Source organism: Dermacentor silvarum, chromosome 1 (genome assembly GCF_013339745.2).
Source record: "Dermacentor silvarum isolate Dsil-2018 chromosome 1, BIME_Dsil_1.4, whole genome shotgun sequence".
Taxonomy (NCBI): Eukaryota; Metazoa; Arthropoda; class Arachnida; order Ixodida; family Ixodidae; genus Dermacentor; species Dermacentor silvarum.
The window spans coordinates 51,548,476-51,576,129 of record NC_051154.1 but is presented as its reverse complement, the minus strand read 5'-3'; the positions used below and the strand labels follow the sequence as shown (position 1 = coordinate 51,576,129).

The window sequence follows — 27,654 nt, the reverse complement described above, 5'->3', positions numbered from 1 at the left end:
GAACCATAGAGATTTTCATAGTTTGCATACTTTCCGAACCATACAGTTAGGCTATTTTATTTTAGAGACAGAGGCGACTAACATTCCTACAGGTTTGTTACTACTGTGGATGAGACGACGTAGTGACGACCTTTTAAACACTGAAAGCATGAACAATGCCGTATATTTTTCACATCGCCGTTTACGTAAGTGCTACTAAGATTCCTACGCGTTTTCTTCTTCCACTTGATCTCTGTTTATGCTTATACTGGCGCACTGAAACCGCTGACTTTTGATTTTCGACATTCCCGCTGTATTTTCTTTCAGATAATTGGTGATAACTATGACATCGCACCCGAAAGCGATTACTGTCTCATTGATCACTTCACGCACGGCGTGTTGATTGGTTGATTGAGTGTTGGGGTTTAACGTCAGAAAGCAAAGCGAGAGCTATGAGAGGCTCCGGAATAAGTTCGATGACCACTTGGGGTTGTTGAACGTGCACCTAAAACACGTTACACGAGGCTTTTTCGTATTTCGTCCCCGTAAGAATGCGGCCTCCGTGGTCGGGAAACCGAACTCGCGACCTAATGCTCAGTAGAAGAACATCACATCCACTGAGACACTGCGGCGGGTCAGCATGACATGTCAGCAATCTACGTTGTGACGTTACGGTAAGCATTCTTCACAATGAGTTAACAGACTGCATTCAGTTCATAGCCTGATTTTTTTCTTCCATCGTATAGTTGCACGAAAATAAATATTACGCAGTTTTTTTTTTTGTTTTTTTTTTGTCATACACTTAGCCGCTCGGCTAAGAGTACTGGTACAAATGCTTTCAAGTATGTTGAGCGCCTCTATTTGTAAATGAAATGGACCGCAACTGTTGGTGTGATGCTGTTGAGCTTAACCGACTAAAATGTATAGTTGCTCTCACTGTAATGTAGACGAGTGCTAAAGTTATGAAACATTAGCGCAGACGTGAACGTCCTTAAAGTATTATGGTCAGCCTTAGAGAGCACACCCGCCTCGGTAGCTCAGTGGCTATGGTGTTGAACGGCTGAGCACGAGGCCGCGCGTTCAATTTTTTCCACGACAGCCGCATTCCGATGGGTTTGGAATACACAAAACGCTCGAATAGCTTGCAATGGATGCACGTTGAATAATTCCAGGTGGTCAAAATTAACAGAAGCCGTCCACTACGGTGTCCCTGGGCAGTTTCGGGAACTTTAAACCCCACAATTTAATGCCATAGAGCACAAGGAATTCTGATAGTTTTGCGCTTTCTTTTGCTGATTTCCTGAACGTCATTTTACGTTTCTCTCACTCACATTAGAATATTCAAAAGCTAGTTATAGAATTCAGCATTCACGTTGTGAAGGATGGTAGCCTCTTCAAAAGATGGTTTGCGGCGCGGGCTGAGGCGGGTAGGCATCAAGGGTATGTTCCAACAGTATCGCTACGTAAAGTTAGAACGTTGCAAACAGATTTGGTCGCTTGCCGAGACACTCGTGACTTGCCTGTCTGTTTGACGGGAGTGCGCGATTGTCTTCCTGGGAGAAGCACGGCCATCCTTGTCGATGACAGGACAAATCCTATCCGCGAACCCCACGAGTCCAAATATAATTCGCGTTATTCAAATGGTCACACTAGGACTTGAACAAATGTTCCGTTCTTTTCAGTATAGGTCTTTATGAGACATCCTTCTCCTGCTCTCAAAGACAAAGACCGCTGCGCGGCTTCCAGCTTCGCATCCGACAGGCCTTGAGCACAGAAAAAAGGGCTCGAATTGCTTACCTAAACTTCAGTGAGTCGTAGAATGAGCAGCGAATATCGTTTAACGACAGGCTGCCATTGAGCTAGGCAGTGGAGTTTTAGCAGGACCTGCTCACTGACGATGCAGTCAGGCGACAGCTCTTCGACGTTGCTTCATTCATCTATGGTGTGCATAGTGTCCATGGTAGAGGCAGCCGCGGTTATTGAAGACCGGATCGCATCTAGACATTTTTATTTTTATTTTACAGTATTGGAATCTTACATCACTTTGGTCTGAATCTTAACGAGCGAGGCCATTCGAGGTAAATTTACGAAGTGTCGGTTGGTGAACTTAAAAGCGTTTGTTGTCATGCTTAAATCGACACATTTGGGTGGCTGCCTCACCTGCGCAAGAAGATTGTACTCACCTCTCTCCTATGTGCCATTTTTACACCATTCAATCCTCTGTCGGTATCCAAGCAAAGGTACGCCTGGATTACCTCCCAGCTTATACTTTCTTCTTCCTTTCTTTCGAGCACACCTTTCCCGTGTTCACAAAACTTCTATTATGCAAGTGCCGTCTGCGACTGGCAATCGCCTCCGCGATGTTATCCTTATCACGGCGCTCGCTCTCGTGAGCGGCGTACGCTCGAGCGGCCGCCAATGTGCAGGCGGTTTTACGTAAGAGGCGTTTTGTGAATGCGGGCCCTGGGGGGACGAATTTCTTAAGTTTCGCTTTCGTAAGAACTAGCCATTGGTCTGCCGCCTTAGCTAATGTGTTCGCCATGGTGGTTGCCCGACACTTGTTTTTACGAACAGTTTTAACGTGAGAACGTTTTTCTAAATTAGCCCCTTGTTCTTTCAAATGCTCGGGGAGTAGGGGGGGGGGGGGGGGGGCGTGAAATAATCGCCCAAAAATGATGGAGTTGCATATTTTCTGCTCATTCAGTACGGTCATCTTTCATCACTGGCGTCGTTGTGAGATACAATCATGCTCACAAACCTCTTTATACGGGCACTAGTGATGAAGGATGTGACGTTACAGTAGCGTTAATGAACGTATTTTTCATTTTTCTTTTTATATATTTTGCGTAGTTAGTGCGTAGTTCAATGGTTTTCATTGTTCTTGCAATACTAATGTAGGGCTAATTGGCAGCATGGCTAAAGAAATTAGCCTTGGCCAAGGCTCTACTTCGCATGCTACCAGTTTGCCCATTTTTAACTATTGGCACATGCTAGCGCTGTAAGAAGCGTTCAGACCGTGACAGGGCGCGGTAGCGTATACCCCAGTGTCACTATGGCATCGACAGGAGTGCTGGAATATGTAATCAGCACGTTTCGTTTGGCTGCGTGCTTTGTAACATTTATTTTCATTTTCTGTTCTTATTGCTATTCGTCATTGGCACGCACGAATACACGCTCCCACTGTCGCCAGGATTGGTCACTCGGCGGGACGTATGACAAAAAATTTATAGAATCGCTAGAACAAAATCTTCACAAAATACGGCCCCAGTGCTCGCACTGCGATTGGCCTGTCATGGCTCTCTACGGACTCGATCGAGTCCAAAATTGAAAAAGAGTTGCGTGGTAGCGGTATACAGTCGATGCAAAAATTAGCGTGCTCGACCCAATTAGTACAGCCTCCGGTAATCTTCAACTCGAAACACGACCAGTTCTGTTCCAGAGCGACAGGATCTCTCTAGATGCCATGCAAATATGATATTACCAAAATTTCTAGTCAAAGTTTCCTACATTACAGGATCATGGAGCAATCTGGTTCGTATATCCGGATTTTCTGACATGTGTGGCCGACAGGTGAGCACCACCAATTATTCGCTGTGAACAAAATGGCAAGTGTCATATTTATTACGATACATCTATCCTAATAAATTTAGGTGCTCTGATGAGTTGAGTTACTGATAGTCGTCATTTACTTATATTATTTTATGACCAATGACATTACTTCAATACAGGCAAAACCGCCACTTACTCAGAACTCATTTGCATTACGCCATCACCGTATTATTGAGACTAGAAGCCCGTGCACTGTGCGTTTCTCTTTAACGGTGCGCGGTTAGTTGCATCAGGTATAGTGCTTTACTGATGTTCTAAGCTCTGTGAAACCATTTAATGGTGCTTCAGACCTTTGACGGTAGTAAAACCTGTGCTTAAATTAGCGTCATAACGCATCCAGCCAACCATACAACGCCTGCCTCAACTGCTGTCAAATGGCGCTGAAAAATGTTTGTGGACAATTATAATCCCCTCACCCACGCGCGAAGCTGCAACATAATTCTTTGCCACTTGTACGCAACGACCAACTCGTGAAAGACGTTAATATTAAGTACAGTAAGAATTGCGATAACACGACGAAGGGTTCCTTCCTCTCGAAATGGGGGACTTGCATAAGTAACGTGCATCTGAAAGCAGAGGTCAACATATTTGACTGCTACTCCCAAATGCGCCACTCGTGAGTCGAAGGCTTCACCATTCTTATTACTTTTTTGTCCAAGACTGGTGCGGGATACATTGCGCGATTATCAGTGGCCCTGCAGAGAAAGAGATAAAGAGAGTTTATTTCAAGATAGGCAGAGAATCCGGCCTGAGCGGGAAAGCTCCAGCCTGCTGCTCCTGCAAGGGCGCCAGGTTCGAGCAGTGCACCTTGAGGAGATACTCGAATTATGACTTAATGTTCACTGAGTAACTAAGTATGACATACAATGTTCATTAGCATATATATTTCATGCACTTGACAACGAATATCATAGTGCATATGTAGCGTGGCGCTGGATAGACACAAAGAGATTCTGGCTCCGATAAGAAACTGGGGCTAGATTCACAAAGCTTTTCTTTCGTAAGTTCGCTTTGCCATTGGCTGACCGCATTCGCTAATGATATGTCTTGCATCCGGATTGGCTAAAATTCTTTCTTACGCTGGAATTGTTCGTACGAAAAAATGTCAGCCAATCCGGATGCAAGACATATCATTAGCGAATGCGGCCAGCCAACGGCAAAACGAACTTACGAAAGAAAAGCTTTGTGAATTCGGTCCCTGGAGATGTTAGCATGGCCAACGGCTTCACATGGTGGCCAACACGTAAATGTTGTGTCAAAGATGAAGCGACACAGATAGCGAAAACGCAAACACACAAACACTCAAACACGTAGGCGGTCATAGACATGCACTCACTGACTCATACAGCAATAAAGTTATACTTGTTGTTTTGTTAAAACATCTAGCGCTCGGGAGCGCTAGAAGTGTCTCCGTTACCTGTCATGTACAGGCGGTGCTTAGGTGCGAGCTCGACAGCGATACATTTGTGGTGCGTTAACTAAAACGTTCAGAAGATACGGTGAGATATCGATGTCACATAACTGCAAGGAGTAACTGAAAGTCGAGTGATTGAGAATAGTGGTCGTGAGAAATGGTGAATAATGTTGCGTGTTGCACAGAATGAACTTTTCGCTCAGACAATTCCGTCTTACCATAAAATTTTACTGATACAAAGTGCTGCATGAGTTTGAAGCAACAAAGATTAACTTAAAGCACGAAAAGTGCAACCGGTCATAGTAGAAAGTTTTGGGTAGGGGGCGGGGATAAAGCGAAACTTACTGCCTTGTTTTCCTCGTGATCACGCGTTTCAGGGACAAATTTCACAACGCTTTGTACTGATGAGAAAACTACTTTATAAAGCTGTAATATGGTAAGTTGGCGAAGCCACAGCCCCAGCTTGAAGTATGACATCTTGAGTCCTGTTCTTACCTGCCCTAGACGCAGAATATTTCTGCATTAATAAGCTTGTCACATATCGGCATACGGAGGGCAGTGGCGCTAGTTTTGCGCTGATGGTTGGGTCTCCTTTTATCGAAAGAAAGCGCACGCGAGGTGTCTCTCTTCACGGCGAGTCCCGAGCAGGCGAGCGACAAGCAAGAACTTACTGCCGCACATGCCTCTCAGATTCTTTCGGATAATGTTAAAACGGAGGAGGCGTGACGAAGCTGTTCGTCGGAGAGCCAACTATACTACGCTTTCTCGCTCTCAGAACTGTGCTATACTATACTACGAACCTCTGAATTTTAATGCTTTCTTCTTTGCGTAAGAGGAGCGTGGCGGCGTTTCCTGAGCCGATCCGCCTTCAGCAAGAAATGTGGTCTCAGTGTATTGAAGTCACATATTGTATTCGTCCTCCACGACTCCGTATATAGAGTAATTATCTCTACACTGCCCTTCATAGCGCAGCTCTAACGACAGCCTCCTAAATGTAGCCAAAAGGCTCAGCATGCTAGTCAATTCCTACCATTCCAGCCTGTTCGTTGGTGTACTGGCTGAACAAGTGAAGCAATAGTTTGGTGCAGACATGCTTCAAACCGCTGCGAGCTGCTTATCACCTTTAGAGTCAGTGATTCTTTGGCAGCGTTCAAAATCTTCACGCGATGGCCACCAATACATGCGAGTTAGTTTTTATCATCAAATACTTCCTTTTCAGAGCCAGGAGCCAGTTTTATTAGCTACTCAGCTAACGACAAACGGAAGCGCTATTTAGACACTACAATGTACCCGTGCGTCAGCAACCTGTACCGTTTTCGCTGCTGTGGGTTGAGGTCAAAAACCTCGGGGGCGGATTCTCCAAGTTGTACGCACGCAAGACTGGTTTGGGATTGGTCAGAAACCTCGCTTTTGTTTCGTTGGCCGCCACGATTGGCCACCGCCCACGATCCAGCCAATGAGGTCCTTACGCGCGAATGTTGTCGGGAATCTGGCTCCTTTCTCTACGAAATGGGGAGAAGGGAGCTCAGATTGAGCCCACTTGGGCCTCGCAGTTCAGACGCCGGTTGTACACTTCCGTCCCTGGTTCCTTTTTTCTTCGCGAGTTGTCACTTCCCGCCCACGGCAGCAGCTACCACGCATTTGCTGGTCCGCAACGGCGAGAGGTAGCCGAGGGAGAGAGATCCGCGACGCGCGCGCCTCTCCGGTTCTAGTTTCGAAGTCGAGCCTGGAATCTTTGGGCGAATTCTTCTCGCGCTGGACGATCGCCTATCGGCAGGGACATTAGAGCAATGTGACTCCAGCGTGCTCGCTATCTGCGGCCGTATGCGATAAAGGTGCCGCTCGCGTGTTGATAGCGCTCGCTCGGCGGCGCGATCGGCTCCACGCAGTCTGCCCGCAGTCGGCGCCGTTCTGAGGTGCCCCTCGCCTCCCGTGGCCCTCCCGCTGTCACCGCGCTTTCTCTACGCGGCCGATTTTTTTGCTGGAGTCCGTACGCACAACAGTGTGAGTATGTGCGCGCACGTGTTGCACGCACCGCCGACGCTTCAGAGAGCCGTCAAGTGCATAGCCTCGCGCTATGCGCCCGCGTGCGCTATGCGCGAGCCGCCGGGGTGTCGTTGCGTCCCAGGCGGCAAGCAAACCGAACACCGCTGTGGGCGCGCCACTTAGTTGCGCGCAAGACTTGTGTTGGCATTTACTCCAGCGGTCGACCACTTCAATGTTGAGTGTTGCGACATTACGCGTCCAGGACAGTTCTCACGACGCAGATCGTACAGGAGCAGGCGGCCTCCAATCGTGATGACAAATGCAGCCACTCATCGAAGAACAGCTTTTACGAACTAAAATCATCTTGAATTCGGCTCCCCATCCGGTCTCCCGTCGAGAGCAGCTCGTGTCAACTGTCGCGCCGGCTTAAGCATGCACATGCATTGACACAGTGTTCCGACACATCGCTCTCACTCTGAATGCAACCCTTCATGAGAGGAATTTGAACCCGACTGTGGGGAGCGAAAGAAAAACAATACGAGTTAATGTGACGTCTTTCTTATGCTCGCTTAACGGACGCACTCGCTAAGGCACTAACAACTCTGGCGTTTCTTGCATGGGTAACGTGGTTGAAACGAAATTCGTTATGCTCGAGAAAAATTGTCATCACCTGTCAGTTGCAGGCAATGGCTCCGGAGCTATGGAAGAGCTAGTTCAACGGCCCGGTTGTCTGTTTTCATCCTCTTATCACAACGCAGCTTCCACCATTTTTGTTTTGTTTTATTTCTTTCATAAATTATGATTGAATGTTTCTCTGAGAGGTCAGGTTTGTTTACATCGTAGTTATCGCGAGGTCAGCATTTTACCTGTTGTGTCTTCTATGTAGTATGTCCTTGCTGTCATGCTGTGTTCATATTATTATTCTGTTTGCTGCCCTGTTCATTATCTTAATAAACTTTTTGATGCTAAATAAAGCTCAGGGCTGAAAAAATCTGACTCAGATTAGCGGCTCAGGTAATTGGTTGGCTGATCTATGGATTGCTTTGCATGAGACACTTCTCTCGTTAATAACGCAACCTCAGTAATTTGTCCTTTCATGTTGTTTAGTCACAGTGGTAATTGTAGCTAAAATTCTGCTGGTGGCTACAGTGCAAAGCATTTTTTCAGCACAAACACATTTTGTGCTCTGAGCAGTGATGACGTCATGCAACCATTATTCGCAGTGCACCGTTTTTTGCGAGTTGTGCTCCGCATATAATTTTAATGTGTTCTTTTTGTATTTAGCAACAAAGGTTTTTGTAGCTGACGTCAGTTTATTTTTTTTTTTACGCCGGCAAACAAACTTAATATCCAAAGAGGAAGATACTCACAGTGTGTTTTGCCTTTAGCAGTTTCTACGCGGGCTTGCCATAGCTTTGCTGACGCCAACCAGCAGCTGTGTCAGAACAATGCTGTCTCAAAGTAGAAGAAAAGGAAAAACAGCAGAATACTCTGAGGAACTTTTCTACTTCTGTCGTACGTCTCGACTGGCGCGCGGTACACGTCACTCCGCATGGACGCGAGGATCATGCGCCTACAATATTAGTCACCTGCGCTCACTAGATTTGAAGAGAAAACAAAACTTTTGCCTGACATCTGGAATTGAAAACGAAGACGTATAAGGCATATCACTGGATAGTTCATACGGAAGCTGCAAACCATTACAGTGAGATGAATCTGCTCAAACGGTATAGACTATGTCCAAGTCCTTGAGCGAGAGCTTTTGTAATTGGGGACTCCTCTGCAGAAGGACAGGACCGTATCTGTGCTCTCTCAAACAAGTGGTGCTTCATGTGGACAGTGGATTTCATTTATACGATAAGCCGAACCATCCCGTGCCAAAATGTTTGTAGAACATTCTCGCATACAGCCACCGCTCTGTCGTTACGATTACCACTTCGCCCGGTGCCCCGAGGTGGTGCCTGGCTGGAGCGGAAACGGAAAACCAGCATACCGAATAACTCGCTCCGAAACTAGTCCTGGTGTGGTCAATGCCGTTTATAGTGCTTACTCGTGAATTCAGAAGTTGTAATCGCAATTCTGTAAACTGATGACTTCTTCTATGTACTATAGGCTCAGATAGGCCCGTCAGCGAAGCTGTTATGGCGTATCCGATACAGGGGCCGAATTCACAATGGTTTTTGTTCGTAAGAACCTTTTCTAATTGGTCGACGGCCATCGCTAATATGTTCGCTGTCACTGTTAGACGGTTATTCTTACGAGCTTTTCTAGCGTAAAAAGGCTCTGTCAATATGGGTCCCGGTGTACATATGGCCGAAATTACGAGTGTAGTGATGATGCATAAAATTACGGTGAATTAAGGTCACCTTGCTCGTTGAGTTGTTAGCGTATTCATAGATGACTAATATTTGATTCATATATTCGTTGCCATGATCAAGTGCAACAGTCGTCAGGCCCAATGGAAAATAAGCTCCTCGAGGTTCATGCTCTGTATCGTAGTCGCCAACATCATGGCAATTAAAAATTCATTATCATCATCCGCTTGGCATCGATACTCATGTGTGTGTTGGCTCTATAAGAGCACCCAGCTAATCCGAATGCCCGAGTGTCTTTAGATCATGAAAGAATGAAAAACGATGAAAAAGAAGGCGCAATGGTGTCATATTTGATGCGCGAAACTATAAAGTGTTCTTGTCTCGATTGTGACGGCGGCGCCCTCCTTGACTCTCCCACGCAGCCCTCGCGGTGTCTGAGCCGGAAGACCAGCCCAGCCCGAGTGCAGCTGCAAGCTCAGCGGGATCGGAACCCAGCACGGAGCTCGAGTCTGCCTCCCAGGCTCTGGCGACAATTGGGGCTGCACCGTCAGAAACCATGCTGCTCCTTGAATCACCGCAGGTAAGGCGCCCCTATACTTTTACTGCTTGTGCTCGCGGGCGCCCTGCCAGCAGCGCCGTTCCTCGCGAGAAGTGTTTGCCGTGGCCTGATAGCGGATGTTTTCATATCGAGTAGGGTGTCTTTGACGCCTGGCAAGAAAACATTGGTTTGTCATATTGCGAAGAAGAAAAAAACATACGCGTTTAAATAGGCTGGGTTCTGCTCTGAGCACGAGTATAGATGTACTGTGGTTTCTCGGGCTCGAAGTAAATTTGGTTATTTCGTGGGTCTCTTTTTTGCCACTGGTATTCTAATAGAGAGAGAGAAAAAAAAACAAGAGGTGAAAGGCAGAGAGGTTAACCAGATTAAGTGTCCGGTTGGCTATACTCTGCACCAGGGGATGGGGTAAGATTGTCGATAAAAGGTACTCCAGATTCCATTAAGGTGATGGAACGAGGGATAGATATATGGAATAAAACCGCCAGGAAGAAGATATGAGATTATGGTGATAATTATGACGATGATACACAGGTGAAAGTGATGAAGCGCACGCACAGGATTCACATCATTTAGCTGACACCTGGTAATATGTGAAATCCCCCACCCGTAAAGGTTGCAGGTTCCGGTACTTTGCTGTATATTGCATGCGGGGTTTATTTTGCGTGCGTGTGTTGCGTCAAGCTTCGGTGCCTGTCTGCCTGCCTACCTGATTTAGTGGCGTCGTGCACATGCGTGTGAATTGCGAAGCGGGACGAATGCCGCGTGCTGCTCTGGGGTTACATTTTCTTGTATTGCGCGGGGACTCGCGGGGCCCTGGAAGGTTCTCCTGCAGGCGCGTGCTGGAATGCTTGGTGTAAGGGCCGCGCCTATAGTGGCCCCATGTGCCTCTAACGACGGAGCCCGCGGCGTAGGCGTGATATCGAACGAGCGGCATTCATATTGGAACATATCCAACCGTTCCGCCGATACTGCGTTGCGCATAGACGTGCGCGATCCCGAGTGCATCTCGTCATTGTTGCGCTATCGGCGAAAGTAACGCAAACACGGACGTGCCGTGCGGCCGCCCACTCAATGTGCGTCATTCGGGTACCTTTGGGTGTGGAACAGCGATGCCTGAGGAGGCCGCTGAGGCGCGTGTGAGCCGGGGAATCTCAGCGCACAAACAGGCCAGACAGCTATCAGAGGCGACACGCTCTTCTCTGTGTGCACGTTTCACGCAGGGTACCAAGAAATTTTGAAATTGTGTGCCAGAGTCCGTCACAGATTATCTTCTATGTTATGAGGGAATCTGGAATGTCAGTACAATCGGACTCTGTCATAGAGAGAAAGAAAAATAATAAAGGGGGGGGGGGGGGGGGGGGGGTCAGTTGGTGTTTACTGCGATTTGTCCGTCACTCAAGCGCAGTGGTGATAGCCGTGTGTTTGACACCATTTTCATGCCGTGAAATCAGTCGTTTGCATTTGGTGATGCGCAGGAACAAATGATTGAAGTTTTAAGAAATCGTGCGTGCTTTTGTTTTGCAGGCTAGGTGAGTTTATTTTAAGCAACGAAAAACCATTCGCAGCCAATAATAAACTAATGTCATGTGATTACATTGAATTAATTGTTTCCGTAGGCATTTGCGCCTGACAATCATCGCACATCATTTTTATAAGGAGCCTGAAGGTACATATAGCCGCAAAACGAAAAGGCGCTATCGAGTTAAAAACCGCTGAGGGAAAAAGAAATTGTGTGTGTGCGTGTGTGCGTGTGTGCATGTGTGCGTGTGTGTGCGTGTGTGCGTGCGTGCGTGTGTGCGTGCGTGTGTGTGTGCGTGCGTGTGTGTGTGTTCTCCAGATTATTTTCTTCTTCGTGCCCCCCCCCCCCCCCCCCCTTGTTCGTTCGTCCAACGAAGAAACCCTATGATCGAGAATATAAAGCAAACTAGAAAGCAGCCGACATGTCAAGCCGGAAAGGTGGCGCTGTGTAGAACACATATTTTCAGGCTCTGCGGGTTCTCAGATAGCAGGTGGAAACGCCAGCTTTCATGTCGCTGGTAAGATGGAGCGTAGATGTTACCATTGCAGTCGCGAAAACACAGTCGTGTTTTGTTTGTTTGTTTGTGTGTGAGTGTGTGTGTGTGTGTGTGTGTGTGTGTGTGTGTGTGTGTGTGTGTGTGTGTGTGTGTGTGTGTGTGTGTGTGTGTGTGTGTGTGTGTGTGTGTGTGTGTGTGTGTGTGTGTGTGTGTGTGTGTGTGTGTGTGTGTGTGTGTGTGTGTGTGTGTGTGTGTGTGTGTGTGTTGTGTGTGTGTGTGTGTGTGTGTGTGTGTGTGTGTGCGTGTGTGTGTGTGTGCGTGTGTGTGTGTGTGTGTGTGTGTGTGTGTGTGTGTGTGTGTGTGTGTGTGTGTGTGTGTGTGTGTGTGTGTGTTTTCCTTTTCTTTATCTATTTTTCCAGATTTTTTTTTTTTTTGCATGAAGTGCGCAGCTGCCATCGAGATGGGGGAAAACAAGTCGTCAGGTAGTACGCATGTCTCGGCGGGAATCGTTGCTTAGCGCTTACTCCTGGCAAGCGCTAAAGCATGTTTCGACACACGTCGAAACAGCCAGGAAGTTGCCAAATTCCACTGTGGTTCGGTATTAATGATTCGGTAGTAAGATTCGGTACTGGTGAGGGAGATAGTGATTGCGGAGAGGAAGAGGCGCTATTTTCTGCAGCCCTTTAGGGAGCACTGCTTTGCGTCTTATACTAATGAATGTAACGCTTACTGATACGCACCATTAGGCATGATGGTCCTGCACATGTCCATTGGCATTTGGTTATTTTTTATTCAGTTATTCCACAGACTGAGTGCTTTTGGGAATCCAAGGCTGCTATGTTTATTACTGAACATGGTCCTTCTTCACATCGCCTCATCCCTCGCAAGTCCTGACCATGTTGGGCACTCGAGTGTGCCCATGCGCACGTGCACTTTAGATGCACGTCAAGCGCACGTCCCTCATTGCTCATGGCAGGCACCTGCGTCTCTGCCGCGTCGGAGATTCAGGGCGCCTTCAAACAATGGGCTGCGTTACGAGCAAACGGTCCTTCGGTTTCCTCTACAAACGTGGCTCGAATTTGTGTCTTCTTTCCATTGTCGGGAGCTGTTCGTTTTATTATCTGCCGTCAGCCGTCACCATCCGAACATCGCTGTAGCTGCCGCAGAGTGCGGAGCCGCGACTTGTCGGGAGTGAATTTTCGTCACGCTAGATCGATGGGCCGATGCCTCTTCTTCACTTTCTTGTCCACACCTGCACATTTTGTTACGCACGAAAGTCGGTCGCAAAACGAGAAATCTGTTTCTTTCGTTGTTCTTCTTGATTTTATTTTCTTCTTTCTTTTTCCAAGGATACCGACGGGTTGAGTGACAATGGTCATGTGTCTCGGAAAGTCGGCCTTTCTTCTTGCTCGCCTTCGATCCTGCCTTTTGCCCGCCATATCGAAAGTGTTACTACCAAGTGCATAGCCCCCCCCCCCCCCCTCACTCACTCTCTAGCTACAGTCTTCGCCTATGCCTATTATTTTTCTTGTTTCTATTTTTGAGCCGGTTGCATTGTGTATTTCTCTTTTTCAATTGAAACGATTTGACTGAAGGCTGCAGCCGCTGTTGATGTATGGGCTTCGCGCAGCGCAGCAAGCTACGGCTCTGCAGCGCTGGCAGCTTCGGCGACGCAGTAAATATTGGCTACGCCACGCACTCCCGCTGCTCCCTCTCCGACAGCCGCACTGCACAGCACAACTTGCGGCGCGAAGCACAGCTGCACTCGACGCCAAGCCGAACGCCTTCCCAAAAAACCTCAAAAATAAAAACACTCGCTCTGGGCGTTAAGCCGGTGACGTCATGTACAGCCAGCAGCTCTGATAGCATTGCGATAGAAAAGTACCTCTCAAGCAGCCTATAATCGCACATTGCCTGACACTCACCCATTGCAAGGCCACCTGGATGCGTAGCTCAGTCTCGGGCCGTGCACCTTGAAGGAGTACCGACACCTATTTTAGAAGTAGTAGGAACTCTACCACCAGCTTCTCGCGCGTAAAAGGATGACGCTTAGCAAGTAAGAACGTTGGAAAACGCTTATAACATACTTTTATTACACGCTTTCGAAACGCCGATCCTGGCGTCATCGATATTACCGTGACGTCATGACAGAGAGCAGATTTGCTGACGTCGTGTAGCAATATGGCTAGGTATGAGGACGTTGATCATTAAAGAAAGAAAATTAACGATACTTGTGTGCACGTTTCTTCTGGCTGCTCTCGCGTGTGGCAGCCGCAGCCATCGCAGAAGCGGAGTGAGCCAATATATCGTGACGCCATGACGCATCCACGGCCTGGATACCGAAACCGAAACTGGGCTGCATTCACAAATATTTTAGTTCGTAAGTGCGCTTTGCCATTGGCCGGCCGTCTTCGCTAATGATATATCCAGCATCACGATTGGCTGAAATTTTGTCTTACGAACAATAACTGCTTATATCATAAGTCGTTCTTATGAATACCGGCTCTGGTTCGTAGAATAAAATATTATTATTGTTTTTTTTTATTTATCTATTTTTTATTAGGGCGGTCTGGCACTTGCCAGTTTTTTTTTCTTTGGTATAAAGGTCTGGGACCTTCAGGTACCGAAAAAAAATTGTCAGAAATTTCCTGTCAATACTCTTTTAAAACTTGAACTTTATCTGCGAGCCCTTTTTTCTTGGCGTTTGCCACATATTAAAGAAATTTGAGTCAGGTTCAAGTGAATTAGCTTTTTTTTTTACCTGCATATTTTAGCCAACTCGCATAAGGGTCAAGTCTGGTTCAAAAAACTTGAAGTATGGGTAATAAGCTTTGGCCAGCGTGTAAGACCTCAGTGATACAAATAACTTTCCGCTCTCTGAAACTGCAAGTCAAGTCTCTGCAGTAAACGTTTTTGAGCTAAACAAGTTTATCATAGTGTATAAGAGATGTCACGTTACCTTTGTTGATGTACTTTGACAAGCATTGTTTGTAATTTCAAAAATTACAGCTCTTTCTTTTTATCTACCGCCATGAATACGCACCTCTGGAGTCATGCATAGTTATATGTGAGCCTGATGCCCCTCTGACTTTTAGTCATGGTGAAACTGTTTACGCCGTCGCTTACACCATTGTATTTGTCTCTTCATACATCTATCTTTGATATCGTTACAATGCATGCAGAAACATAAAAAAGCGATACGCGCTTTAATGCACCTGCATGCCGAACGCGGTGGCAGTGCCATGGTCGAGGATGCGGAACTTGCAATATTAAAGCGTGATCGCGTCAATTCGGAATACATTTGATGCAGGTGTTTCGTGATACATAGCATGACAGAGTGTTTGACCATAACAGTTCCTGAATCACACGCCAAACCCTGTCATTGTGACTTGTGATGACGTCTTCGCGCGTGTGAAGATCTGCACTGCCCCCCTCCCCCCTCGCTTATTTTCTTATTTTTCTATCTCCCGTTCTCCATGCTATAATGTGGGGTGGTAAACCGTATTGTCTGTTCTGGTTAACCATCCTGCATTTGCCCTTTCTTTGTTTCATCTACATTTCCCTCGAATCTAAAAGGTATGCATGTGCGCACCGAAAGAGAAAGTGGCTTATTCCTTAAGAGTGAGGGGGTTTCCACTGCGTCTTGAAGATCGCACTTGTCGCCGATGATATCTTAGTATGTCATAGATGGTGCATTAATTGTGCACCCTATCAACATATCCCTTTGGGAAAAGGGGGCTTCCACCATGCCTTACATATATAGTACCTGTCGCGGCTGATATCTCAGTCAATCATAGATGACGCATTACGTCTTGTGGCTCCAAATGTAAGACCACGCTCATTGTGCAGCTTTCTGGGGTAGTTTTGCAACCATGTATGCTGCGATGATCAAAGGGCTCTATGACTACCATATATCGACATGGGCCTCGCCAAAGCATCTTCAGGAGGCAAGTGGGAGAGGCTTAGGGTAGAACCGACTTGTGAATGGCTCTCGTTTGAAAGCAACACGCCCATTGTAAGATGCGTATCCGCTTGAGGCGACCACCACGGGTCGCAATTTTCGAACCTCTTGCCTTTCTGCACCAGCAGGTCAGGTATAAGACATGCGCAGGATGTTTAGCAGTCTCGGCGTTTGGCCAGACATCGTCGTCCACTATAACGTGGCTTTGTGCATGCTTGCGACGACGGTTGTCGCAATCGAAATTTGCTTGACTTCGTGTGCTTCGGTGAAGGAGGAAATAGGAGCACCCTTTCCTCGATTCATCCGTTCCCATTTCCACGCTAGTCTACGCGAGCCCTAAAAGGCAGTCTCTGCGTTTGCGCTGGAAGTCCGTCTTCCCGGGCACCTTGTGCTGCTTATCTCCATTAAAATGCGTTAAGGAATAAAAATAGGGAGCCGGGTTGGGAGAGGGAGCAGGTGCGGCCGCCGACTACGCAGGTGAGTATCACTCGCTTCGGCCATCAGGGATTTCGCTATCGTTCTAAAAGAAGCGCATGGCTATCGAATGTTTACGTTGCCGCGGCGACGATAAGTTGAGCTGAAGTGAGAAATTCCTTTCCCAGAACGTCAACAGATAAGCGTGCCGCGCATAAGTGCAGCGCGAGAGGCGTCACGCATGCAGCCCGCGTGCCTGCTCGTACGCGTCCGCTTGCATCACGACGTGCTCGCTCGTGGAGTCCGCCCGCCACTCGAGGTCGCACGGAGCGCTCCGCTAATCGCCGTCCTGCTGACACCCACCTCCGCTTCACAATAAACTCTCTCCCCTTCCTTCGCATCGCAGGTACTCGTACCGAAGTCGCTTACAAGCGTAGTTTTCCTTATCTACGTTTTCTTCTACGTCCATTTTCGTCACGCTGAGTGTTGCGGAGCCCCGAGCACTCGGACAACGGACGATCGTGCTGGTGACGACACGCGATAAACATAAAGACACTTGTTGCCGAAGACGGGATACGTGGGCCGCAACCGTGCATTCGACCACACGCAGTCCTTCTTTAGGCTTGAACTGCACGCAACAGTCTGTAATATTCAGAATAGCATGCAGCCTAGTTGCGTCACCGTATACTAGGCCGTATGCACTTTTTTTTTTTCTTGGGGGGGGGGGGGGGGGGTCGACTTGCTTTCATCTAGCAGAGATACGCTCGCCGCTAGTTATTATATAAAGGAAGTTGCGCGCCAGCTTTTTGAGAGGTGGTTGCACTAATAGATAACACCAAGTATTGAACCGCTCAACAGTTGTAAACGAGCGAGCTAATTCCACTCATGCCAAAAACTGTGTAGACACACCGCTATTGTGAACTCGACTACCTTTGACACTTCATTAAAACAGAAAACTATATAGCAACTAAGCCTTCTGCCGTAGTACCGGCGAACTAAGCAATGGCCGACATTGTTGTGTATAGCAGACACAGGGAAATAAAGTGGGGGAGGGGGGGGGGGGTCTTGAAATAATTTATGGCTGAACTCGAGCAAGAATGCTTTGAAAAGCGCATCTGATGACTAATTTTATTTGGGTTGGCAAGGGGTCTATGCCTTATTTCTTTTCCTCATGACCTGTCGAGTTCAATGAAAATTTTACCAATAACGCGTATAATGATCAGATAGCCGGTGCGGACGCGGTATATGCACGATTCTATACTCTGTAAAACTTACCAGAAATGTTTGCACCTAATCGGTCAAGGTTCACTGACGTCTGTTCCATCGGCCTGTATCAGTTACCACCCATCAGTTAATTCCAGGTCAATGCATCAGCGACGCCGCGCGAAAACCTGTGAATAGAAACTGTCTTGAACTCACGAAAATGACTTGTTTATCTTCTGGAGAGTATGCCTATGCCTCCTTTGCAGCGCGCAGACTGCATTACTTGGTTGAGGCCCCCGCAGTAAGATTTTAAAAAACCAATCGCTCACGAATCAGCGTTAGGGCGACTGCTTGTTGACGACTAAAGGTTCATTTCGGGTGTGACTACGTATTCCTGCTCTTGCTGCCTTCAAGTAACGTCGAAAATAAAGTAATAATAACCAGGCGAAAGAGCCAGTTCCGTTTGAGCTCCCGCCAAAGTTGGACGTTAATGATAGAGGGATAAAAGATGTGACGACAACCGCTTCATTGTCGTCGGCGGTTTGCAAAACGCATCCACAGCGGCCACCGGGAAGGCAGGAGGTCCCGGGCCCGTGCGCCCGGGAAGGGCCACTCTCAGGGAAGTAGGAGTGTCCTCGAAGCCCAGTCTCGAACAGCAGGGGTGGAGGCTGCCGTTTCATCTCTCCCTCCCTCCTTTTCGTTGCGCAGCGGAGTTACACCCCCGAGACAGCCGGCCCCGCGCTCTTGAGCAAGCAGCCCTCGGAGACTGCGCCGTTCGAAATTCAAAAGAAGCGAACTTGATTTTTTTTTTTTTTCTTACTCTGCCAGCACCGTCCCACGTTGGGCGCAACATTGTTGGCGCCCGGCGAGTGGCTGCTTCACCACTCTACGTAACCTGTACGCCGGTTTGTGATTGGCTCGCACAGACAGTCTTCTTTTCAAGGCGGTTGAGAGGCAAAACGCGGCTGAGACTGATGAGAGCACCGGGTAGAACAGATGGCACCCAGCTTCTCATTTCTCATACCTTGCTTCTCTCTCTCTCGCTCTCTCTCTCTCCCTCTTTCGAATAGGGCGATGCGGGCTTGACAAGATAATGCTCACCCATAAACATCGCAGATGTCTTATTCGAGACTGGGTTATATCGCGTGTGGAAATAATACCCAGCGTGCGACTGCGTCGTCTATAAGAAGTTCGCGAACGTCAAGCATGGTCGCTATAGCCTGCGTACACTTTGGCACGGCGCTGTATATTAAACAGCCCCACGCAGGCAACGTTTTCGCGGCAAAACATTCGCAAGGCGATAGATCCGACGAAACACTTGCCTTATTTAGATTCGCCCAGCTGTACGAGAACGTGATCTCGTAGCTCGGGGCGCGCCAAAGCCGGCAGGGGGAAGCACATATCAAGAGCCTGTGCTACACGCAGGTGACGCTCAACTAATGCGTCAAGGAAATTAGAATTTGTCGCCACCCACTCACAACAGCTTTCCTCACTCACCCCCCCCCCCACCCCCCTCCCACCTCTCGCTTTCCCTTAACTCCCTCGGATTGCTCCCACCGCTCAACTCGCATCCTTCTTTTGATTGATAACTCAATTGTGGCCGCTTTCACGCAGTTATGCGTTTAGACGGGCATGGTAAATATTTGCACGTTCATCAAACACTCATTTTCGTGGCATTTAGCATGCATCGTCGCACAAGTGAGAAGCGACTATATACATCACGTTCTTGGGCATATGTGATCGTTCCTTATAGCAGAGGTTGTTTACCTACCTACTCGCCAAAGCATGATCCGCGCCAAGTGCTGCACATATATAATTCGGTTTGAAACCTTGAACACGTCTAAACATGAACGTGAGCCTGTTCCTCTTCTCGGGTCAGAGAATATAGTAATTCATTACAATTTCATTTCTCATTAACCAAACAAATGTAGTGCGAATCGGGCATTAAACAAGGGTTCTCGGAGAGCAGAAAGGATTTTGTACGTTGCTCTTGCTTCTTCCGTTAAATGTCATGTGACAACAAAGGCAGACTGCCGCATTCGAAGCAACTGATGCGGGAAAGATATATATATATATATATATATATATATATATATATATATATATAACAGTTCTTTGAACAGACCGTTACTTGGGAATCAGTTGCGCTCAAGTTGGTCCTGCCACACACTCGCTGACAGGCTTCAAGCAAGCAGTTAGTCCTTGTCAGAGCGCGAGCCAACGGCATTTTCTATCGGGCGTTGCAAAACAGTCTTATAACCGACTGTGAATATTGCACACACGAATTGCAAAATAAAGTCGAAATTTACCGTTTTACGGCGACACTGAGCATGCAGGCGACAGTTACAAAAGTATTGAAGACGGGTGCACGCGCTAAGCAGCAGGCGGCGTATTTCATTGTGACTCGGAGTCGCGGTAAACGCGATGAATAGTGATAAAGAGTGACTATACACGCACCAAACCCTCTATGGACGTATAGGGTTCCTCTATGTAGAACATTTTTGCCGGCGAACCAACTTTGTGCGTTGCTTGGCACTTCGCCTTTGCCCTTCAGACACGCAAGTTGACGCATTCGCTCTGGTGATCTGTTAAGTGCAATACCGTTAGGTTCATACACTTTTGCATACGCCACTCAAACTGACTCACGTCATTCTAATGTATACGAAATAGACTAGATTCAGTGGCAGCCGCAAAACCTTTCCACATCCGTGCGGGAAGCGTCTTGTCCGTGATCCGGCTCTGCTTTTTGTGCTCTCAGAGAATCACCATCATCATCATCATCATCATTACTATTATGATTTATTTATTTATTTTTATTACAAGTACCATAGGCAGAGAGAAAAGGCTGCGATGCTTACCAACACACAGAAGCGCGAACAACCCAGCGTATTCCTTTGGCTGCACATATACGACGGTACCCCGCCTACCGTCGTGATCTGATGTATTGTCGCAGTGCGTCGCTTTGTGTCTTTGACGGACGCGCATATTCGCGACTAGGCTGTCGTCTTGAATTACAGCTATCGCCGGTGTAGGAAAGAAAAATGTGGAACATGGCTCCTGCCATGTTCCACATAATGTATATGAGGCACCTGGGTCTCAAGAGGCGCTCCAGTAGCAGGGCCCCAGTAGCAGTGCCCCTTACAAGCCTGATCGGTGTGCCTACTGGAACAGCCTATTCACGCACTGAGTTATCTGCTATTCTGCAGGTCACGACTGATCAGAGACAAACTTCGAGCGATTTTTTTTTTTTTTTTTTTTTAGCTTGCCTCGTGCCACATGCGCCGCGTTTATGACCAGCTGGGCTCTTCACCTTGAGGCACCCAGTTGACGTCATCCATCGCTTTACTCTTAATTGTTAGATCTCCCGCGTCGGGCGGTGTTTTCAATGCATTCAAGGGGACTGTATACGGATGAAAGCCATGACTTTCTCCAGCATGAATATAATGGCCAATTTCACTGGATTCCCTATCAGCCAAACTTCTTAATCCATCGCGCAAGAAGGCTCGTTGGGGTCAGGAGCCTTCCGTGCATGATCAAAGCAGTACAGCACGGCCACTTGCACGTCACGTCGTTTCTCGCGGTCAAAACTAGGACGGAATTCACAAATCTTTCCAATCGTAAGAATCGTTTGTCATGGGGTAGACGGGAGAGAGGAATGCAAATAAGGTAGAGAGAGACATGCACACACATACTACAGGCACACGATCACAGCCGGTCACGATTACCGCACACAATCACAGCACAGGATCACGTCCAGCTCTATGAACACCAAATAAGGCTAAAGCTTCTCACAAGAGGCATGATTGCTTACGCACATCTGCATACTGACCACTGTCCTCATTCTAATCAAGTTAACTGCGAGACAAACACAAAGATGCTCGTTTGCCCCAGTTCCGCTTTAACCGTACCACCTAGAACCTAAAATTTTATAATATCATTACTTCATCTAATTATTTTCTACCCTCGACTATGTGCAGCACAATTCTGTCGTGGAAGTTGGTTTGCACACTTTTCCCGCGTCATTATGGGCAAGTACTAAATGAGGATTAACCATTAATGTGGCTATTTTGGCTTGTTGGTGATCCATTAGTATCAGTAGACATAATAGCACCGGATTAACCAGTACTGTTATGACGAATAAAAGCCGCGCACAATAAATTGTATGACGACATCAGAGTGCATGTGAGAAAGTGTTGCCAATGCAATAGTGCAAAAAAAAAAAAGGAAATAAACGAAAAGTAAGAAGCAGGGCTCTCGTAGATAAGCACAAGTAGCGACATCCCAACTAATCGAACTGAAGCTCGAAGCGTTCAATCTCAATAATTTCCTGAATATTTCTCGCGCTCAGCCTGGGTAACCTGTTTAACAAACATGCAACCATTGCCGTCGGCATTGCCCGTATTAAGGCTGTTTGGTTGTTTGTACATTGTTTAAGAAGGATTTCCAGCACGGGATCGTTTTAGACGATGTAGTATTCGTAACACAGCTTATCTTTCTTACGCGTATTCCCATCAAATTTTCTCACAACGTTACCACCTTGTTGTATTTCATTGAATATGTTCTGCTGCTATAAATACGACATGGCGTTGAGAGATCACCATAACGGAACACGTTGAGCGCGAACGAAACACTACGAAGGTTAACAATGGAGTGATGTGCCATTGTTGCCCTACCTTGAGTAGACATTAGGAGATAGTAAACGAAAGCAGAGTTCTTACAGTCAAACTTAAAGAATTTTGAAGACCTGGGAAAGGCTGGCTCAACTCGATTTGTCATTATCAAGGCTTAATGAGGCCATGTATTTGTTCAGTGTAATTTGTGCCATGCTGGAAATCATTTGCAGACGGTTAAGCAATCTCCCAATTTGCCTTTGTGAGTACAAATGTGCATGGGCATGTCGGTTCAATTTCATCGATCAACAAAGGCAAAAGTGTACCGAATCGAACAGTTTCGAGCCATCAGTGCCTTAGGCGAAAAATCCCTGTTTAAATATCATTCAGTGGGGGCCAAAGAACGTTTACCACATTGTTGTCTTGCTTTTAGCTTGCTTGCTATCTTTATTTCTCTCATAAAAAAAGTGATTGTCATTAACGTGTTGCGTAATATTGTTGTCGGTGTCTTATATTTCGTCTTTTACCATACAATAAAGCGTTCAGTATCAAGACGAGCAGGTTAAATTGACTAAATAATTTTATCCTTAATAATAACGATCAACCGCTGGTGTTCATTGTAGAAAACATCGCACCAACCGATGCATGAATGACGGAAGAAACGGACACAAGCGCTGATCTCAAACTAATATTTATTAAGAATATATAATATATATATATATATATATATATATATATATATATATATATATAGAGAGAGAGAGAGAGAGAGAGAGAGAGAGATAGTATATAGACTCACCCGTTCACACACTTTGCTGGTGTTCAACCATACACAGGCGTAACGAGTTATCTTGTGAGGGTGGTCTGCATTCATTTGAGTGCCATATCTGTACCAGCTTATCAGCGCGTTCACTTATGGCACCGAAATTGCAGAGTAGATAGGAAATGCTTTTGCTGCAATCAGTGCCGCGCTCTTAGCTGGCACACGCAACGCTCACCTCCATCAATCGAAGCAGAGGGCATAGGAAGATATCGCGGGTAGCGTCCAGGGACACAATTTGTGCATACATTACAACATCGTGTAGACCTGCATAGTTAAATGCGCGTTTAAGACTGAAGGGGTGCCGCATCGTGCTGCGCCTGCTATTTCATTAATCCGCAGACTCAAGTAAAGATTCGCGTGCCAATCTTAGCATGAGTCCTCTGTTTGCTCGCTTTATTCACCTTGTAACTGGCGTTTTTTTTTTTTTTCTTTTTTTTTTTTTGTCACTGAGCAATGACACAGGAGCCATGACTATCATAATGAAAAATTCCACTTGCAATGCAGAGCTCATATATCTTCCAAACGTGAGCACAGATGACTAAAAGGGAATGTACACACGTTAGAAAAGGCTGGAGGTAGTCAAAAGTCCAGCGTCTTGCGCTTGCACTTCTGCGTGACATGGGTTTGCTGGGTGCTTGATAAGTCACTTTTGTATTCGGGTTGTAGACGCTCAGGTGTAGTAATTTTCAACACAGCTTGTCATGCTTGACCGGCCTGCAGCATCACCTCAACCACAAATATCATAACCGACCGAAAGTTTAATGAGACAGGAAAATAAACAATACACCCCACTAAAGTTGGTCGAAGCAAGAATGTACAAAAATTTCCAAGATTTCGGAGCCATGCTTTATGCGTGCACGTCTATTTCAACAGTCCGAGATACTGAGTAATGCGTTCTTTGGTCGCCCTGTCCGCAAGCTGAGAGTACACGTATAGACCGGACGTTGTTTCTATCGGTCGTTTATCTCTTCCATAAGTTATCCGGGAGCCATCGGTTGATCATTTCGCGTTCACGCTGTGAAATGCCGATGGTCGAGTTAATGAATCTGTTCAAGTTTTTTAACCGAAGACTACCAACTAACTGAACAATACCAAGAAGCAGAGGCTCTTCTGTGCATTTCGTCGTCTACATATTTTTGAGGTTCTTCGCTACAGCTTCTGCAAAAATTCTTAACGCATTATCTTAAGCCAGTTAGCCGTTCGTTGTCCTCATTCTGTTAATCTCTCACTTTTTCATCTTTTTTTTTTTTCACCCTTATCACATCCTGCTGCGTGCGTAGCACTTGCATAATACTAGTGTATGGATGTGCTTGCTTTTAGGTTCATTTCTTTCTCTAATGAAGCTGAGCGTTTGTGCACGACTCCTACTTCTGGACATTGTGTACCAATCTATTGGTAACGAACCTAATCTTTGATGCATAAGATTTATATACTTCGGCCACAAGGGTTGGTATACGCATATCGGTTCGTATCTACACGAAAATACCCGCGCTGTCTGTCAATACTTACTGTAAATCGCGTCCAGCCATAGCTTCTTGTGGCGTCTCTCGTGGAACAGTGTCATATTGACATACACATGCAATAACGGGTTTGGCGACGAAGGGTGGAAATCTCCAAGTGCTTTTCTGTGTGGTTCCCGCAGGAGTTTCTTTTCAGGCAGTGTTCATATCTTGTGTCTTTCATTGCTGCTCCATGTGGCCGCTAATGTTCGCGGTTCAAGGGAGAACGCTAGATCTGGGCTCGCTTGCACCACTCTTGAAACCTTCTAAAAGCCATCGGTCGTGTGAACATGATGCACTCGACAAAACTGAGTGCTTTTTTAGATACGCGCTCCCCACTCGAGACTTGCCTCGATGGAGGAACATATAGGCGTGGCGCGCTAGGGGCGTACACGAAGCGTGCCCTCACTTCTCGAGGAATCGCAAAAGAAAAAAGTCAGATCAGATCAGACGGAGAGAGCGGACGATCTTCCGCGCCGGGTGCACCTATCAGAAGGCGCGCAATGGTATCCGGAGGTCGCAGCTGAGCGGAAAAAGGCTCAGCAAGCCTGGGTAGCTCGTTTTCGATGTTTCCGTTGGATCTGTGCGCGTACACCCCGGTTCTTGGCGTCCCACTCTCCTTCTCATTACCGTTTCCGCTGACCATTAAGGTGTCACACGCGTAATTTGCATTGGTGGAGCGCTGTTCCACACCCACTAACCAAGTCGTCTGTCGTGTTTAATGCGGACGCGCGCAACTGGAGACCGATCTCGTCCAAGGCGCTCCGCGCTCGCCTTGCGGCAGCAGCGGCTGCGCACAGATGACACGCGGAGACGCGTGGCCCGATCGCTGAGGATGAAGTGCCTCGACCTCGTGTCAGTGTCATTTCGCGCGCATGCGGCGAGGGTGCGTAGCGCGCTGCTGAGTGGACACGGAGCGCTCTCTCCCCGCGGAAGCAAATGCCGGGGGGAGACGGATGGCACCCCATTGGCGCCGTTGACGTTGGTCCCCGCATGACGTACAGAGCCCGGCTTGTGCACGCCCAGCACCTGCTGCTACTCGCCCTGACCACGTCTAGCCTTTTGCGGATCGCTCGCGCCCTTGCGTGTGGACATGCTCTCCCCCACTGCGCGCCCTTCCCTTCCGTTCCAGCCCTCTTTCCTCGTCATGACATGCTCTCCTCATTGTCTCTGGCACCTGCGAACCGCGCATCACCACTGGACATGTAATCCTTGACGCGACCGATTATATGCAACCCGCGGCTGCGCTCGTGTTCATTGCGAAGACAGACTGCCGCGGATGGAATTGGACGCGGCTCTTTGCATCCAAGGCGCCTGGCACGGTCTCGTACGCAGAGCTCACGTAAGGCTCCAGAAGCACCAGTCATGGGGTGGCGGCGACCGGACCCGCGCGACTGCCACGTATCCGCTCGGCCACTGGCCGCGTGCGCAGTCCGGCATTCGCCTGCGGCCCTTCTTTCGTTTTCATCTGGCTCTTAGCTGTTTAGCTATTGATGAGGCACGGGTAACGACGCAGGGGGTCTCGCGCCATTATACTTTGTGTATTGCACTCGTTCTCCCTTGTTTCTCGACGTATTTCATGCAATTTTTATGTGCGGAATGTGGTTTGTATGCTTGTGGATTACTTGCATTGGGTAAGCTGCGTGATTGACCACCTACTTCCGTATGTATGCTACATTTGGTACTTCCTGCGCCTGCATATCGCGGTTCAGTGTGATCTTGAGTTGTGATGTTGAAGTATGTGCTCGCGCATTATTGCCAGAGTCATGTGGAGCGTGCTATGAAGTGCTGTGCTATGTTCTAAGCGCTGCGGAGAAGAGAGCCCGCTGGCCCTCTTCTCCGCAGCGGCCGCTCTGCAATGTTTCCGGGAACTGCTCGCAGACTCTTCAACCAAATTCGCCTTCCCCGCGCGCGTTTCGCGGTACGGCAGAGCCATTGGCTTCGCAGGTTGCTTTCGAGCAGCGCCCATTGCAAGCGCGGGAAAAAAGCGCACGGGCCGGGCTCGGCCGAGGCCTGGACTGAGCCCGGCCTGTGCGGAGTTGGAGCGGGGGCGCCGCATTGCGTTGCCGGCGGACTCACATTGGATCGTCCGCTGTTCGTTTGCAGAGCGCGGCGTTAACTTCCACGAGCAGCCTCTTACACGCCGACTACCTCTCATCCTCGTTCACAGCCGAGGAGTCGTTATCGCTGAGCGAGGAGCTCAAGCTCCCCGGTCTCGATTTAGTGGGAGCGCAGATTCCTTCTGAGGTATTCGGCAGCACCGTGAGAGAAGTCTCCTCTTACCAGGAGATGTTCCAGTCGGGCTTCCCGGTGGTCAGCAGTCCTCCCCTCACCGAGCAGCCGACACCTCTGACTCCCTTGAGCATTTCACCCGCAAACCCCTCCGCCCTGCCCAGCTTCGAGGAGACGTACTCGCCCAGGTGGGTTGTGCGCACCACTTTTGCACTGGCCAGGCTCTTCATCAAAAACCCCTTGCTTCCAGGTACAGGCGGGACATCACACACTCCGGCGTGTTTTCCTTCAAGTTCGAGGAGCTGCGCTCGGACACCGAGCTGCCGGCTGAGGCCGGCAGCCCTGAGGCCTACCAGGTGTCCGTGGGCGGCTTCTCTCCTAAGCCTCACGCGTCGACCAGCTATCGGCCGCCGTTCACGCCGCCACCTCCACCGCCGCAGCCGATGGCCGGCACCTCCCAGGAGTTCTACAAGACAGAACCGCCGTCGTACCAGAGTTCAAGCTGCTATGTGCAGTATCAGGCTGAGCAGGAACATGCCAAAGCCGGCTTCTCGGGCTACCTTCACCCGTCGCCACCCGTGTTCCAGAAGGGACTCGTGTTCCCGGGACCTTCGGAAAGCTCCAGCTTCAGCCTCGTGTCGGCCGGATCTTCGTCCTCCCTCGCATCGTTCCCGGGCGACCTGACGCCGCCATTGCCCAGCCCTGGGGGAACGTGGCCGCAGGCCCGCAAGCCGGCGCTTCTCAAGGCCGCCGCTGCCGCGACCAGCGAGCCAGGGTGAGTCTGGCTTTGGTACACCCGTATCATATTTCACATGCGCGAAACCGCCTTGACATCGTGGTAAAATGGGGCTCATTCCTTAAAAAATTCTAAGCGATGCCTTGTGCTGTAATGTGCCCTAGCGTTAGGAGCAAGAACGCACTTGTTTTTAAAACTCAGAGGTGCTAGTAAACTCTGGGTGCTATCTTCATAAAGTTAATTCTTGATTTTATCGAATGCCTTTTCAGCCAGCACTTTTAAATGCTCTTAGTGTCGCA

The 27,654-nt window shown here is 48.1% G+C and overlaps 1 protein-coding gene and 1 long non-coding RNA gene across 12 annotated transcripts in view; one reads left to right on the top strand and one right to left on the bottom strand.

Annotated features, from left to right (window-relative positions):
• The window catches only part of LOC119449724 (uncharacterized), a 44,658-nt gene extending 25,147 nt beyond the window's left edge, over nt 1–19,511 (bottom strand). The window contains exon 1 of the long non-coding RNA XR_007467137.1: nt 17,977–19,511. This is a non-coding gene — a long non-coding RNA (uncharacterized LOC119449724). The remainder of the gene's footprint in view (nt 1–17,976) is intronic.
• LOC119462932 (probable nuclear hormone receptor HR38) overlaps nt 1–27,654 on the top strand; it is a 42,536-nt gene that overhangs the window by 2,123 nt on the left and 12,759 nt on the right. For 2 of the 11 annotated variants that reach the window (XM_037724097.2, XM_049667970.1), the window contains exons 2-4: nt 9,726–9,883; nt 26,494–26,807; nt 26,870–27,394. In XM_037724097.2, coding sequence (XP_037580025.1) covers nt 9,860–9,883; nt 26,494–26,807; nt 26,870–27,394 — 863 coding nt within the window. In that variant the 5' untranslated portion in view covers nt 9,726–9,859. Of the gene's footprint in view, nt 1–133; nt 186–3,493; nt 3,550–9,725; nt 9,884–25,549; nt 25,730–26,493; nt 26,808–26,869; nt 27,395–27,654 lie in introns of those variants that run through there. The other 9 variants (XM_049667974.1, XM_049667983.1, XM_037724101.2 and 6 more) reach the window with 9 other exon arrangements.